At 43.2% G+C, this 16144-nt stretch overlaps 1 protein-coding gene across 2 annotated transcripts; it reads left to right on the top strand.

The window, feature by feature from the left end:
- The first annotated feature begins 424 nt into the window (after positions 1-424).
- gtf3c6 (general transcription factor IIIC, polypeptide 6, alpha) lies at positions 425-15483 on the top strand. 2 transcript variants are annotated; one of them, XM_061916813.1, is made up of 6 exons: positions 425-584; positions 701-781; positions 6050-6113; positions 9105-9149; positions 9230-9337; positions 14208-15483. In XM_061916813.1, exons 1-6 carry the CDS (start codon positions 561-563, stop codon positions 14288-14290), a joined length of 405 nt encoding a protein of 134 aa, XP_061772797.1. In that variant the 5' UTR covers positions 425-560; the 3' UTR covers positions 14291-15483. The 2 variants fall into 2 exon arrangements, with proteins under 2 accessions (XP_061772797.1, XP_061772798.1); XM_061916814.1 differs by having other exon boundaries at positions 14211-15483.
- Positions 15484-16144: the final 661 nt, after the last annotated feature.

Below are 16144 nucleotides of genomic sequence, written 5' to 3' on the forward strand. Positions count from 1 at the left end.
TATATATATATGTATATATATATATATATATATATATATGTATATATATATATATATATATATATATATATATATATATATATATATACATATACTTATTTATTTATTAAAAGTAAATTGAGCAAATTGACTATTTCTGGCATGTTTTTTAAGTGTGTATCAAACTGGTAGCCCTTCACAATAATCAGTACCCAAAAAGTAGCTCTTGGTTTCAAAAGGGTTAGTGACCCCTGTCCTACACTATCTCCACACTCTCAACACTAGTGTGCCGCGCACAGTGGTTGAAAAACACTGTGTTAAAAGGTTCAATTCAATTTTAAGCTACTTTATATCCGTGGGAGGTTTTTTTTTTATTACAGCAGATGGTCCTGAGTAACGTCCTGTAATTCGGTTTTTATGAATATAGTTTTCACAATAAAAGACTAATATGTCATTTCGCGTCTGGCAACCTCACGTCGGCCTCCGTAGACCTTCGCGGAAGTAAGAGATATCCACCATGTTTAGTTTTGTTAGCGAGACTTGCTAATGTTGACGTTGTTTTAAGTAGTGCGACTAGAGATATGGACGATGAATGGGAAGAGGAGGTTCGTCCTTTTGTCCACCTATGTGTGCTTTTAAACTAGTGCAGCGTTTGTAACGGAGCTGCTAACAATGCTGGCGGGTCCACGTGTTGATTATCTTGTTTACTCTTTGTGTGCAGGAGCAGCTTGTTGTTGTGGAGCTCTCCGGAGTGATAAATAACGATATTATGTCCAAACCTGGGGCTACTTGCAAGATACTGGTTCGTTTGGACTATTCTCTTTATATTCAGAGCCCTACTTGCCAACCTTGAGACCTCAGAATTAGCGAGATATTCAAAAGGTCCGCTATATATATATATATATATATATATATATATATATATATATATATATATATATATATATGTATATGTATATATGTATGTGTATATATATATATATGTATGAGATGCGCGGATAGGCAATTATATGATCCGAAACCGCATCACAAAAGTCGTCATCCACCCGCACCAACATTTCATCGAAGCCAAACCCAGCCGCCCGTTGTTATTTATTTAATATAGACGATGCAAGGCATTAGTGAGGTTAGAAAGTGTAATTCCCTCCAAATAGCACAGACACGATGGCTTTATTGAACTGATTTATTTGAAGGCTTTCTTTCCATTCAAATTCACCGTGAAAACTGTAATAAATTAAGCATGTTACAAACGTAAAAATAATAACATGCACAGCATGTGGATCAAACATTTTACCAAGTAAAATACCAACAAATGACAAATACTTCGAGTCGTTGGCCATACCCGGAAGTAGCTTCCATACATCCGCCGACAGACCAAACAAGACACTTCAAAATAAAAGTATGCCCACATACTGTTTCAAAGAGTGCTGCTCGTTTTTTGTATGTGGGTAACAACATTTAACTATTTATAAATGATTGATTTCTATAGGATAGTAAGGTAAAGTGTTGTACCTGACAAGTTTAGGCTACCTTGCTTCTGCACCCTTCATCAGAGGTGTCACGTGATGTTAGCGTGACATTGTCTGTGACGTGTCATATGGATTGTACCATCAAGAGTTGTCAGGTACAACACATTACCTACTAGCCGGTATAAATCAACCATTTATAAATACACGTCAGTAGGCTAAATGAACCTCTTCAACATAACATTTAACTATGTATAATGTAGCGGCTGGCTGTGGGGTGTTAGCCAATGACTTTGGCTGGGGGGCGGGACTTCCGGGAGAGATAGGGAAGTGACGTTGAGTACAGGAAGTGAGAGTTCGAGTTGTCCCGGGAAAAGCGTTAGAGACATGAGAGCTGTTGTGTGGTTGTATTACATCTTGTGCAATAGAGACAAGCCAAACGAAGAAGTTTTATGAGCCTACATTCCTGGGATTATTACAATATATATTTCCGAATTGGTTCAACCGCCACCCGCCCGAATCTATTTAAAATATATTTTTTGGTCATGTCACCCGGCCCGGTCTGCCAATCCAGAGGTACCGCCCCCGATGTCCACGCGATGCTGCAGAGTCTTGTCCACCAAGACAGCCCCACAGCATCCAGAGCCTTAAGGAACTCCGGGCGGATCTCGTCCACCCCCGGGGCCTTGCCACCGAGGAGCTTTTTAACTACCTCAGCGACCTCAGCCCCAGAAATAGGAGAGTCCACCACAGATTCTCCAGGCACTGCTTCCTCATTGGAAGACGTGTTGGTGGGATTGAGGAGGTCTTCGAAGTATTCCTTCCACCTATCCACAACATCCGCAGTTGAAGTCAGCAGAACACCATCCGCACCATACACTGTGTTGATAGTGCACTGCTTCCCCTTCCTGAGGCGGCGGACGGTGGTCCAGAATCGCTTCGAAGCCGTCCGGAAGTCGTTTTCCATGGCTTCCCCGAACTCCTCCCATGTCCGAGTTTTTGCCTCAGCGACCGCTGAAGCCGCACACCGCTTGGCCTGTCGGTACCTGTCCACTGCCTCCGGAGTCCTATGAGCCAAAAGGACCTGATAGGACTCCTTCTTCAGCTTGACGGCATCCCTCACTGCTGGTGTCCACCAAGGGGTTTTAGGATTGCCGCCCCGACAGGCACCAACTACCTTGCGGCCACAGCTCCGATCAGCCGCATCGACAATAGAGGTGCGGAACATGATCCACTCGGACTCAATGTCCAGCACCTCCCTCGTGACATGTTCGAAGTTCTTCCGGAGGTGGGAATTGAAACTTTCTCTGACAGGAGACTCTGCCAGACGTTCCCAGCAGACCCTCACAATGCGTTTGGGCCTGTCAGGTCGGTCCGGTATCCTCCCCCACCATCGCAGCCAACTCACCACCAGGTGGTGATCGGTAGAAAGCTCCGCCCCTCTCTTCACCCGAGTGTCCAAAACATAAGGCCGCAAATCCGATGACACAACTACAAAGTCGATCATGGAACTGCGGCCTAGGGTGTCCCGGTGCCAAGTGCACATATGGACACCCTTATGTTTGAACATGGTGTTTGTAATGAACAAATGGTGACGAGCACAAAAGTCCAATAACAAAACACCACTCGGGTTCAGATCCGGGCGGCCATTCTTCCCAATCAGCCTTCCCGGTAAGGTTTATTCAGGTGTACTGGAGAGGAGGCTACGCCGGATAGTCGAACCTCGGATTCAGGAGGAACAGTGTGGTTTTCGTCCTGGTCGTGGAACTGTGGACCAGCTCTATACTCTCGGCAGGGTTCTTGAGGGTGCATGGGAGTTTGCCCAACCAGTCTACATGTGCTTTGTGGACTTGGAGAAGGCATTCGACCATGTCCCTCGGGAAGTCCTGTGGGGAGTGCTCAGAGAGAATGGGGTATCGGACTGTCTTATTGTGGCGGTCCGCTCCCTGTACGATCAGTGCCAGAGCTTGGTCCGCATTGCCGGCAGTAAGTCGAACACATTTCCAGTGAGGGTTGGACTCCACCAAGGCTGTCCTTTGTCACCGATTCTGTTCATAACTTTTATGGACATAATTTCTAGGCGCAGTCAAGGCGTTGAGGGGTTCCGGTTTGGCGACCGCAGGATTAGGTCTCTGCTTTTTGCAGATGATGTGGTCCTGATGGCTTCATCTGACCGGGATCTTCAGCTCTCACTGGATCGGTTTGCAGCCGAGTGTGAAGCGACCGGAATGAGAATCGGCACCTCCAAGTCCGAGTCCATGGTTCTCGCCCGGAAAAGGGTGGAATGCCATCTCCGGGTTGGGGAGGAGACCCTGCCCCAAGTGGAGGAGTTCAAGTACCTAGGAGTCTTGTTCACGAGTGAGGGAAGAGTGGATCGTGAGATCGACAGGCGGATCGGTGCGGCGTCTTCAGTAATGCGGACGTTGTCCCGATCCGTTGTGGTGAAGAAGGAGCTGAGCCGGAAGGCAAAGCTCTCAATTTACCGGTCGATCTACGTTCCCATCCTCACCTATGGTCATGAGCTTTGGGTCATGACCGAAAGGATAAGATCACGGGTACAAGCGGCCGAAATGAGTTTCCTCCGCTGTGTGGCGGGGCTCTCCCTTAAAGATAGGGTGAGAAGCTCTGCCATCCGGGAGGAACTCAAAGTAAAGCCGCTGCTCCTTCACATCGAGAGGAGCCAGATGAGGTGGTTCGGGCATCTGGTCAGGATGCCACCCGAACGCCTCCCTAGGGAGGTGTTTAGGGCACATCCAACCGGTAGGAGGCCACGGGGAAGACCCAGGACACGTTGGGAAGACTATGTCTCCCGGCTGGCCTGGGAACGCCTCGGGATCCCCCGGGAAGAGCTAGACAAAGTGGCTGGGGAGAGGGCAGTCTGGGCTTCCCTGCTTAGGCTGCTGCCCCCGTGACCCGACCTCGGATAAGCGGAAGAAGAAGATATATATATAGCTGAACCCATCCATCCATTTTCTTCTGCTTATCCGAGGTGGGGTCGCGGGGGCAACAGCCTAAGCAGAGAAGCCCAGACTTCCTTCTCCCCAGCCACTTTGTCCAGCTCCTCCTGGGAGATCCCGAGGCGTTCCCAGGACAGCCGGGAGACAGTCCTCCCAACGTGTCCTGGGTCTTCCCTGTGGCCTCCTGCCGGTCGGACATGCCCTAAACACCTCCCTAGGGATCTGTTACGGTGGCATCCTGACCAAATGCCCGAACCACCTCATCTGGTTCCTCTCGATGTGGAGGCGCAGCAGCTTTACTTTGAGCTCCTCCCGGATGGCAGAGCTTCTCACCCTATCTCTAAGGGAGAGACCCACCACCCGGCAGAGGAAACTCATTTGGGTCGCTTGTACCCGTGATCTTGTCCTTTCGGTCATGACCCAAACCTCATGACCATAGGGGAGGATGGTAACGTAGATCGAACAGTAAATTGAGAGATTTGCCTTCCGGCTCAGCTCCTTCCTCAGCACAACAGATCGATACAGCATCCGCATTACTAATGGCCTGTTGATCTCACCGTCCACTCTTCCCTCACTCATGAACAAGACTCTTAGGTACTTGAACCTGAAGATGGCGCTCCATCCTTTTCCGGGAGAGAACCATGGACTCGGACTTTGAGGTGCTGATTCTCATCCCAGTTGCTTCACACTCTGCTGCGAACCGATCCAGTGAGAGCTGAAGATCCTGGCCAGATGAAGCCATCAGGACCACATCATCTGCAAAAAGCAGAGACCTAATCCTGCAGCCACCAAACCGGATCTGTAATTCTATAATTTCTTTACACATATATATATATATATATATATATATATATATATATATATGTATAAATATTTGTGTATATATATATATATATATATATGTATAAATATTTGTGTATATATATATATATATAAATATTTGTGTATATATATATATATATACATATGTTTATATATACATATATATGTATATATATACACACATATACATATATATATATGTATTTATATGTAAATATATATGTGTATATATATATATGTATATTTATATATATGTATATATATATATATATATATATAATAAATATGTAAACATCCGCAAATGAGATCCGGAATGTTGCTTGCAGATGCCAGCATAGCCATCTTTGACTCGGCATATGTTACACCCTCGGGTCTCCATTTCGCAAGGTGGCCCATAACACTGGCCTGTGACCGGCCTTGTGCTTCTTTGACTGTTCATGTGTGAGTATATCCACTCGGCCACCGTGTTCAATGGAGAAGTCTGATCTACAAAATTTGCAGGCAGCATACCCCTTCCCCTTCGAGCTGTCCTGGATGAAATGAAATGATTTTATCCAATCATTTTGGAACTTGCAAAATGATTGCCGCGCTTGACTTCGAGGTGTAACCGTTAATATTGTCCGGCCGGAAACGGCGCCCAGTGAAGGATGGTTTAGCAATATTGTTGACCGGGTGGAAATCAGGAGAAATTCGTTAGAATTGTGGTCCCAGGAGATTTTCGGGAGGGGCACTGAAATTCGGGAGTCTCCCGGGAAAATCGGGAGGGTTGGCAAGTATGTTCAGAGCTACAATCTGATTAATTTTTACTGTTTTTTTTTTTCAAAGGATATAGACAGTGAGCAGCCTATGATGCAACTGGGCCAGAATGTGTTTGCAGGACAATATGAAGGTAAGAGTTAACTTGACTGCGATGAGGTGGCGACTTGTCCAGGCTGTACCCCGCCTTCCGCCCGATTGTAGCTGAGATGGGCTCCAGAGGCCTCCCCGCGACCCCGAAGGGAATAAGCGGTAGAAAACGGATGGATAGAGGGAGTTAACATGATTAAAATTAGGCTTACACCATCTCAGTAGAGTGATGTCAGTCAACAAAATACAGTAATACCTCGGCTGACAAGAAATGCATTTTATTGGTGCTTGCTACGGAGTCCCTAAAGGGACATGGGGGAGAACATTGTTTTAGAAAAGTATCAAAATCCATCCATCCATCCATCTTCTGCCGCTTATCCGAGGTCTGCTCGCGGGGGCAGCAGCCTAAGCAAAGAAGCCCAGACTTCCCTCTCCCCAGCCACTTCGTCCAGCTCCTCCCGGGGAATCCCGAGGCGTTCCCAGGCCAGCCGGGAGTCATAGTCTTCCCAATTAGTTATGGGTCTTGCCCGTGGCCTCCTACCGGTCGGACGTGCCCTAAACACCTCCCTCGGGAGGCGTTCGGGTGGCATCCTGACCAGATGCCCGAAACTTCTCATCTGGCTCCTCTCCATGTGGAGGAGCAGCAGCTTTACTCTGAGTTCCTCCCGGATGACAGAGCTTCTCACCTCTAAGGGCGGAGGAAACTCATTTGGACCGCTTGTACCCGTGATGTTGTCCTTTCGGTCGTAACCCAAAGATCGTGACCATAGGTGAGGATGGGAGCGTAGATCGACCGGTAAATTGAGAGCTTTGCCTTCCGGCTCAGCTCCTTCTTCACCGCAACGGATCGATACAGCATCCGCATTACTGAAGATGCCGAACCGATCCGCCTGTCCATCTCACCATCCACTCTTCCCTCACTCGTGAACAAGACTCTGAGGTACTTGAACTCCTCCATTTGGGGCTAGATCTCCTTCCCAACTTGGAGATGGGTTAGTTTATGTCTGTTGGTGCTTGCCTCAGTATGCCAGAGTCTTGTTCACAAGTGAGGGAAGGGTAAAATGAAAGCTTACTGTACAATCTCTTCTCTCACTTTGATGACGACTGATAGGATGTCCATATCTTCCTGTTTATATGAACAATTAATCTTGAAGCACACAAAGGGTTAACAAGGAAGTCTCCCTGTAGACTTGTCTTGGTTGTCTCCATCTCCGGGTATATATTGAATGTCACAGATGAACAACTTCTAGATTAATTGATAAATCCTCCTATTATCCAGATGAGAGGCATGATTCATAATCTAGAATAACTTTGAGGAGCTGAGACGTGACGATGCGGTAGCAGCAGGACATGGCTGCCTGCTCCCAGCACAGGGCTACTTAGCTGTTTTTTTTTTTAATGATTGAAACTTTTATTAGTAGATTGCACAGTACAGTACATATTCTGTACAATTGACCACTAAATGGTAACACCCGAATAAGTTTTTCAACTTGTCTAAGTCGGGGACACATTAATCAATTCATTCTGTCTATAATCATTGCGCCGCTAAGATATAGTTTTTTTTGTGTTAGCGCTTACAAGATTATTTTTGGCAGGTTTTGGTTGGTTATTGAGAGCAGTGTTTTCAAACCTCTGTGCCGCGGCACACTAGTGTGCCATGAGATACAGTCTGGTGTGCCGTGGGAGATGATCTAATTTATACCTTTTTGGGTTTTTGCAAACCATTAATTATAATCTGCAAATAATGTGCCGTTGAGTGTCTGTGCTGTCTGGAGATCGGCAGACTTACGACGTTATAGTCTTCCATATAGGTGGCAGCAGGTAGCTAATTGCTTCGTAGATGTCGGAAACAGCAGGAGGCAGCGTGTAGGCAAAAAGGTGCCTAATGCCTAAAGCAAACAAAAGTAAAAGGTGAGTGCCCCTAAGAAAAGGCATTTAAGCTTAGGTAAGGCTATGCAGAACCAAACTAAAACTGAACTGGCTACAAAGTAAACAAAAACAGAATGCTGGACAACAGCAAAGACTTACTGTGGAGCAAAGACAGCGTCCACAAAGTACAACCGTACATGACAATCAACAATGTCCCCACAAAGAAGGATAAAAACAACTGAAATGTTCTTGATTGCTAAAACCAAGCAGGTTTGGGGAATACCATTCAAGGAAGACATGAAACTGCTACAGGAAAATACCAAAAAAAGAGAAAAAGCCACCCAAATAGAAGTGCAAGACAAGAACTAAAACACTACACACAGGAAATCAGCAAAAAAGTCCAAATAATTCAGGGTGTGATGTGACAGCACACCTACTTTGAGACAAGAGCTATATTGATGCATGCTTGGTTATGCTTTAAAGTCATATCCAACAATTGCGACAACGACTTTTTACTGACAACTGAGTTTTGTTTTTTAATGATTTCTACTGGTGGAGTGCATCCGCATTTTTTCTATGAAAAAAATGTGCCTTGGTTCAAAAAAGGTTGAAAAACACTGATTTAGAGGGTTTTGTGGGCAAAATAGAGAGCCCCCATTGACTACATTGTTAGCTGATTTTTTATGTATTTATTTATTTACGATATGCATACAAAAATATTATATAGAGATTGTGAATGGTAGACAGCACATCTTTTAATTGTTGTGTATTTCCAGTATGACTGATATGATACTATGGTCAGAGTGCAGAAGCGTAACTACCGTGACTTCAATCTCTGGAAATAGCCGAAGGTATTCGGAGTGGAATATTCAAAATGGCTGACTGAATTTGTGGCTTTTTGTGACGTTTAAACGGTGTTTTCACATACTTTGCAGATTGTAAATACGATGGGATATGGTTTAATGGATACAACGAAACACAATTAAGCATATAAAGTCAACATCTTTTTCCTCTCTTTGGGTCCTTTAAGCATAATAATTAGTCAAGAGACAGCTCTTATCTCAAAATACTCTTAGGTTGGGGTACTCATAAATTGAGGTACCACTGTATTAAACTTCACATCCAAAAACAATGACTACTTTTTTCTCCCCCTCTCACTGGAAAGATGCTCTTGGAACATGTGTTCTATTTGAGGAGGGGCCAGGCTCAGGTAAAGTGTCAAATTTTTTTCAAGAGTCACTCTGTTTGTGACATTATTGAAACGTTTTGCGTGTGTGTGTGTGTGTACAGGAACCTCCGGCAGTGGACCGGCGCTCAAGTACAAGTGTCACACTGTTAAGAAACTGATGATGCAACGAGTTTTCCTCAGTGACAAAAAGGAAAATGGAGCAGACTCAGGTAAACCCTAAGAGTTAATAATAATAATAATAATAATAATAATAATGGATTAGATTTATATCGCGCTTTTCTATTGTTGAATACTCAAAGCGCTCACAGAGAAGTGGGAACCCAACATTCATTCACACCTGGTGGTGGTAAGCTACATTAGTAGCCACAGCTGCCCTGGGGTAGACTGACGGAAGCGTGGCTGCCAGTTTGCGCCTACGGCCCCTCCGACCACCACCAATCATTCATTCATCATTCATTCACCAGTGTGAGCGGAACCGGGAGAAAAGGGTGAAGTGTCCTGCCCAAGGACACAACGGCAGCGATTTGGATGTCAATAGGTGGGAAGCGAACCTGCAACCCTCAGGTTTCTAAGTTCAAAGAAATATTATTTCACAATGTGCTTCCTAGACTCTGGGGAGGGCGTGGAGCAGTTGAGAGAGTGGCCGTGCCAGCAACCTGAGGGTTCCTGGTTCAATCCCCACCTCCTACCAACCTTGTCACGTCCGTTGTGCCCTTGAGCAAGACACTTCACCCTTGCTCCTGATGGGTCGTGGTTAGGGCCTTGCATGGCAGCTCTCGCCATCAGTGTGTGAATGTGGAAATAGTGTTAAAGTTAAAGTACTAAAGATTCTCACATGTGGTGAAATGTGTCCTCTGCATTTGACCCATCTCCTTGTTCAACCCCTGTGAGCTGAGGGGAGCAGTGGGCAGCAGCGTTAGCCACACCCGGGAATAATTTTTGGTGATTTAACCCCCAATTCCAACCCTTGATGCTGAGTGCCAAGCAGGGAGGTAATGGCTCCCATTTTTATAGTCTTTGGTATGACTCGGCTGGGGGTTTGAACTCACAACCAACCCATCTCAGGGCGCACACTCTAACCACTAGGCCACTGAGTCAGCGCTTTGAGTACCTTGAAGGTAGAAATGCGCTATACAAGTATAACCCATTTACTCTTAATCAGACGTATTTATTTACATAATTGCAGAAAGTCCACGGCCAATTATGAGAATGCGTTTTATTTATTCTCTACATTTTCAAAACCCAAGTAATGATACTTAATTAAACATTTAAGTAGTCGTTAAATAGTTTTTATTCTTACTTCCCTTTTTGAGGCAATCCTTTCATTTGTCCGTGTTTTGGAGAGACAGTGTTCAGCGCCAATGGCTGGCTTGTGGAGCCCTTGACATATATAATTATAATTTTAAGAATCTAACTACGGCCTATAGCCGTTTTGTCTCTAATATTATTTTTTATGGAGACTAAATAATCTGTAAAACCTTTTTTCCAACCATTTTTTAATAAAATCCATCAGTCAATTTAAGTTTAGTTATATAGCCCTAAATCACAAGTGTCTCAAAGGGCTGCACGACATCCTCGGCTCAGAGCCCACATCAGGGCTATGGGATGACAATGAGAAACCTTGGAGGGGACCGCAGATGTGGGGAAACCCCCACATCTACCCACCTCTGCCCCCCCCCCCTTCCCCCGAGTCAAGTCCATAGTGGATCTAACATAATAGTGTGAGAGTCCAGTTCATAGTGGATCTAACATAATAGTGTGAGAATCCAGTCCATAGTGGATCTAACATAATAGTGTGAGAGTCCAGTTCATAGTGGATCTAACATAATAGTGAGAGTCTAGTCCATAGTGGATCTAACATAAGAGTGTGTGATTTCAGTCCATAGTGGATCCAACATAATAGTGAGATTCTAGTCCGTAGTGGATCTAACTAACATAATAGTGTGAGAGTCCAGTCCATAGTGGATCTAACATACCGGTAAAAGTGTGAGAGTCCGGTCCATAGTGGATCTAACATAATAGTGAGAGTCTAGTCCATAGTGGAACTAACATAAGAGTGTGAGAGTCCAGTTTATAGTGGATCTAACATAATAGTGAGAGTCTAGTCCATAGTGGAACTAACATAAGAGTGTGAGAGTCCAGTTTATAGTGGATCTAACATAATAGTGAGAGTCTAGTCCATAGTGGAACTAACATAATAGTGTGAGATTTCAGTCCATAGTGGATCTAACTTAACAGTGACAGTCCAGTTCATAGTGGATCTAACATAATAGTGAGAGTCTAGTCCATAGTGGAACTAACATAATAGTGTGAGAGTCCAGTTCATAGTGGATCTAACATAATAGTGAGAGTCTAGTCCATAGTGGAACTAACATAATAGTGTGAGAGTCCAGTTCATAGTGGATCTAACATAATAGTGAGAGTCTAGTCCATAGTGGATCTAACATAAGAGTGTGTGATTTCAGTCCATAGTGGATCTAACATTATAGTGAGAGTCTAGTCCGTAATGGATCTAACTAACATAATAGTGTGAGAGTCCAGTCCAAAGTGGATCTAACATACCGGTAAAAGTGTGAGAGTCCGGTCCATAGTGGATCTAACATAATAGTGAGAGTCTAGTCCATAGTGGAACTAACATAAGAGTGTGAGAGTCCAGTTTATAGTGGATCTAACATAATAGTGAGAGTCTAGTCCATAGTGGAACCAACATAATAGTGTGAGATTTCAGTCCATAGTGGATCTAACATAACAGTGACAGTCCAGTTCATAGTGGATCTAACATAATAGTGAGAGTCTAGTCCATAGTGGAACTAACATAATAATGTGAGAGTCCAGTTCATAGTGGATCTAACATAATAGTGAGAGTCTAGTCCATAGTGGAGCTAACATAAGAGTGGGAGATTTCAGTCCATAGTGGATCTAACATAATAGTGAGAGTCTAGTCCGTAGTGGATCTAACTAACATAATAATGTGAGAGTCCAGTCCATAGTGGATCTAACATAATAGTAAGAGTCTCGTCCATAGTGGATCTAACATAATAGTGAGAGTCTAGTCCATAGTGGAACTAACATAATAGTGTGAGAGTCCAGTTCATAGTGGATCTAACATAATAGTGAAAGTCTAGTCCATAGTGGAACTAACATAAGAGTGGGAGATTTCAGTCCATAGTGGATCTACCATAATAGTGAGAGATTTCAGTCCATAGTGGATCTAACATAACAGTGACAGTCCAGTTCATAGTGGATCTAACATAATAGTGAGAGTCTAGTCCATAGTGGAACTAACATAATAGTGTGAGAGTCCAGTTCATAGTGGATCTAACATAATACTGAGAGTCTAGTCCATAGTGGAACTAACATAAGAGTGTGAGATTTCAGTCCATAGTGGATCTAACATAATAGTGAGAGTCTAGTCCATAGTGGATTTAACATAATAGTGTGAGAGTCCAGTCCAGAGTGGATCTAACATAATAGTGAGCGTCTAGTCCGTAGTGGATCTAACTAACATTATAGTGTGAGAGTCCAGTCCATAGTGGATCTAACATAATAGTAAGAGTTTAGTCCATAGTGGATCTAACATAATAATGAGAGTCTAGTCCGTAGTGGATCTAATTAACATAATAGTGTGAGAGTCCAGTCCAGAGTGGATCTAACATAATAGTGAGCGTCTAGTCCGTAGTGGATCTAACTAACATAATAGTGTGAGAGTCCAGTCCATAGTGGATCTAACATAATAGTAAGAGTCTAGTCCATAGTGGATCTAACATAATAGTGAGAGTCTAGTCCATAGTGGATCTAACTAACATAATAGTGTGAGAGTCCAGTCCATAGTGGATCTAACATACCGGTAATAGTGTGAGAGTCCAGTTCATAGTGGATCTAACATAATAGTGAGAGTCTAGTCCATAGTGGAACTAACATAATAGTGTGAGAGTCCAGTCCATAGTGGATCTAACATAATAGTGAGCGTCTAGTCCGTAGTGGATCTAACTAACATAATAGTGTGAGAGTCCAGTCCATAGTGGATCTAACATACCGGTAATAGTGTGAGAGTCCAGTTCATAGTGGATCCAACATAATAGTGAGAGTCTAGTCCATAGTGGAACTAACATAAGAGTGTGAGAGTCCAGTTCATAGTGGATCTAACATAATAGTGAGAGTCTAGTCCATAGTGGAGCTAACATAAGAGTGTGAGATTTCAGTCCATAGTGGATCTAACATAATAGTGAGAGTCTAGTCCGTAGTGGATCTAACTAACATAATAATGTGAGAGTCCAGTCCATAGTGGATCTAACATACCGGTAATAGTGTGAGAGTCCAGTCCATAGTGGATCTAACATAATAGTAAGAGTCTCGTCCATAGTGGATTTAACATAATAGTGTGAGAGTCCAGTCCATAGTGGATCTAACATAATAGTGAGCGTCTAGTCCGTAGTGGATCTAACTAACATAATAGTGTGAGAGTCCAGTCCATAGTGGATCTAACATAATAGTAAGAGTCTAGTCCATAGTGGATTTAACATATTAGTGTGAGAGTCCAGTCTGTTAGAAGTCACCCCAGTAGTAAACGGTAGGGAAGCAACGATACTCGGTATAATCCTGCTCGGAACTATCCACCTTTATTGACCTTGATTCTGTGAGTGTGTGTGCGCGCGTGTGTGTGTGTGTGTGTAGTCACCCAGAAAACGTCTATGCGACTCTTTTAGTCCCAACTGGGAGAATTAACACACCTAAAAATGTAATCATAAAATGCGTTGTTATATATAAACATTTTTACTTGTACTTTTTCTTTAGATTGATAGGTCGATTGTTGTTTATTGATTCCTTCAGGAGAGTTCCCTCAGGAAAATTTTGATTCCAGCTGCAGTGTACAAATATTTCAGATTTTTTTTTTTCCCCACTTTTGTCCCCTTTTGTTCTTAAAAACTGCAACTTTACAAAGGTTATGTTTATTCTCCAGGCGGTTTAGTGATGTTTTGCTCGACACGAATCACATTTAAGTGAAAGCCACTACTTTATGAAATATAGCATTTCTGTATATGACAGCATACTTTTTTATTTTGTTGTTTTTTTCATCAGCAGCAGGCGGTGAAGGTGACAAGCAGGGAGACACCGTCTGCCAGTCTGATCTAGAAACTAAAGAAGACTCTGCAAAAGGATGACAACGTGGTCACATGGAGCAAAAGGCGGTTCCATTCTTTCAACTGTGTTGCAGTTCATCTGGGACATTATATGCACCAACAAATTCTAGTTGTTACACATCCCTTTTTTCTGTGTTTGAAAGAAGGGTGAAACATACCAACCTCGATGCTAAACTATGTATCCCTTGATTGAATGACTGATAACATGCTTGGTGACATCATCGACAAAGTATTTCAGTGTACATTCAAGATGTGAGGCATGGAGCCTTTTTAGAGCACCACAAACAGTGATGGTCATGATAAACGAAGATGTGTTGCAGCCTCTAATTCAGTTTTACAATTTTTTTTGAGCCAAGACACATTTTTTTAAGTGAAAAAATGCAGAGGCACACCACCAGCGGAATTTATTAAAAACAGAAAAGCAGCAGCCAATATTGACAGTAAAAAGTTGTTGTCACAATTGTTGGATATGACTTTAAAGTAAAACCAAGCATGCATCACTATAGCTCTTGTCTCAAAGTAGGTGTACTGTCACCACTTGTCACATCACACCCTAACTTAGTTGGAGCTTTTTGCTCTTTTTATGTGTGTAGTGTTATAGTTCTTGTCTTGCGCTCCTATTTTGGTGTTTTTTTCATCTTTTTTTGGTCTTTTCCTGTAGCAGTTTCATGTCTTCCTAGACCGCGATTCCCCACACCTGCTTTGTTTTAGCAATCAAGAATATTTCAGTTGTTTTTATCCTTCTTTGTGTGGACATTGTTGATTGCCATGTCATGTTTGGATGTACTTTGTGGACGCCGTTTTTGCTCCACAGTAAGTCTTTGCTGTCGTCCAGCATTCTGTTTTTGTTTACTTCGCAGCCAGTTCAGTTTTAGTTTCATTTTGCATTGCCTTCCCTAAGGTTCAATGCCTTTTCTTAGGGACACTCACCTTTTGTTTATTTGTGGTTTAAGCATTAGACACCTTTTTACCTTCACGCTGCCTCCCGCTGTTTCCGACATCTACAAAGCAATTAGCTACCTGCTGCCACCTACTGATATGGAAGAGTATTACACGGTTACTCTGCAGAGCTCGAGACCAGTGTTTTTCAACCTTTTTTGAGTTGAGCCAAGGCGCATTTTTTTCATTGAAAAAATGTGGAGACACCACCAGCAGAAATCATTAAAAACTGAAACTCAGCAGCCGATATTGACAATAAAAAGTAATTGTCGCAATTGTTGTATATGACTTTAGAGCATAACCAAGCATGCATCAATATAGCTCTTGTCTCAAAGTAGGTGTACTGTCGCCACCTGTCACATCACACCCTGACTTATTTGGACTTTTTTGCTGATTTCCTGTGTGTAGTGTTTTAGTTCTTGTCTTGCGCTCCTATTTTGGTGGCTTTTTCTCTTTTTTTTGGTATTTTCCTGTAGCAGTTTCATATCTTGCATGACCACTATTGTTTTCACAATCAGGAATATTTCAGTTTTTCTTTGTGGGGACATTGTTGATTGCCATGTCATGTTCGGATGTACATTGTGGACGCCGTCTTTGCTCCACAGTAAGTCTTTGCTGTCGTCCAGCATTCTGTTTTTGTTCACTTTGCAGCCAGTTCAGTTTTAGTTCCGTTCTGCATAGCCTTCCCTAAGCTCCAATGCCTTTTCTTAAGGGCACTCACCTTTTGTTTATTTTGGTTTAAGCATTACACACCTTTTAACCTGCACTCTACCCCCGCTGTTTCCGACATCTATGAAGCAATTGCCACCTACTGATATGGAAAAGTATGACGTGGTAAGTCTGCCGATCTCCAGGCAGCACAGTGACTCAACAACGGCACATTATTATAATTGATTATAATTGCTGGTTTGCAAAAATTATTTTTAACCCCAGTAT

The sequence above is a fragment of the Nerophis ophidion genome, linkage group LG12, assembly GCF_033978795.1.
Source record: "Nerophis ophidion isolate RoL-2023_Sa linkage group LG12, RoL_Noph_v1.0, whole genome shotgun sequence".
NCBI classification, from domain to species: Eukaryota; Metazoa; Chordata; class Actinopteri; order Syngnathiformes; family Syngnathidae; genus Nerophis; species Nerophis ophidion.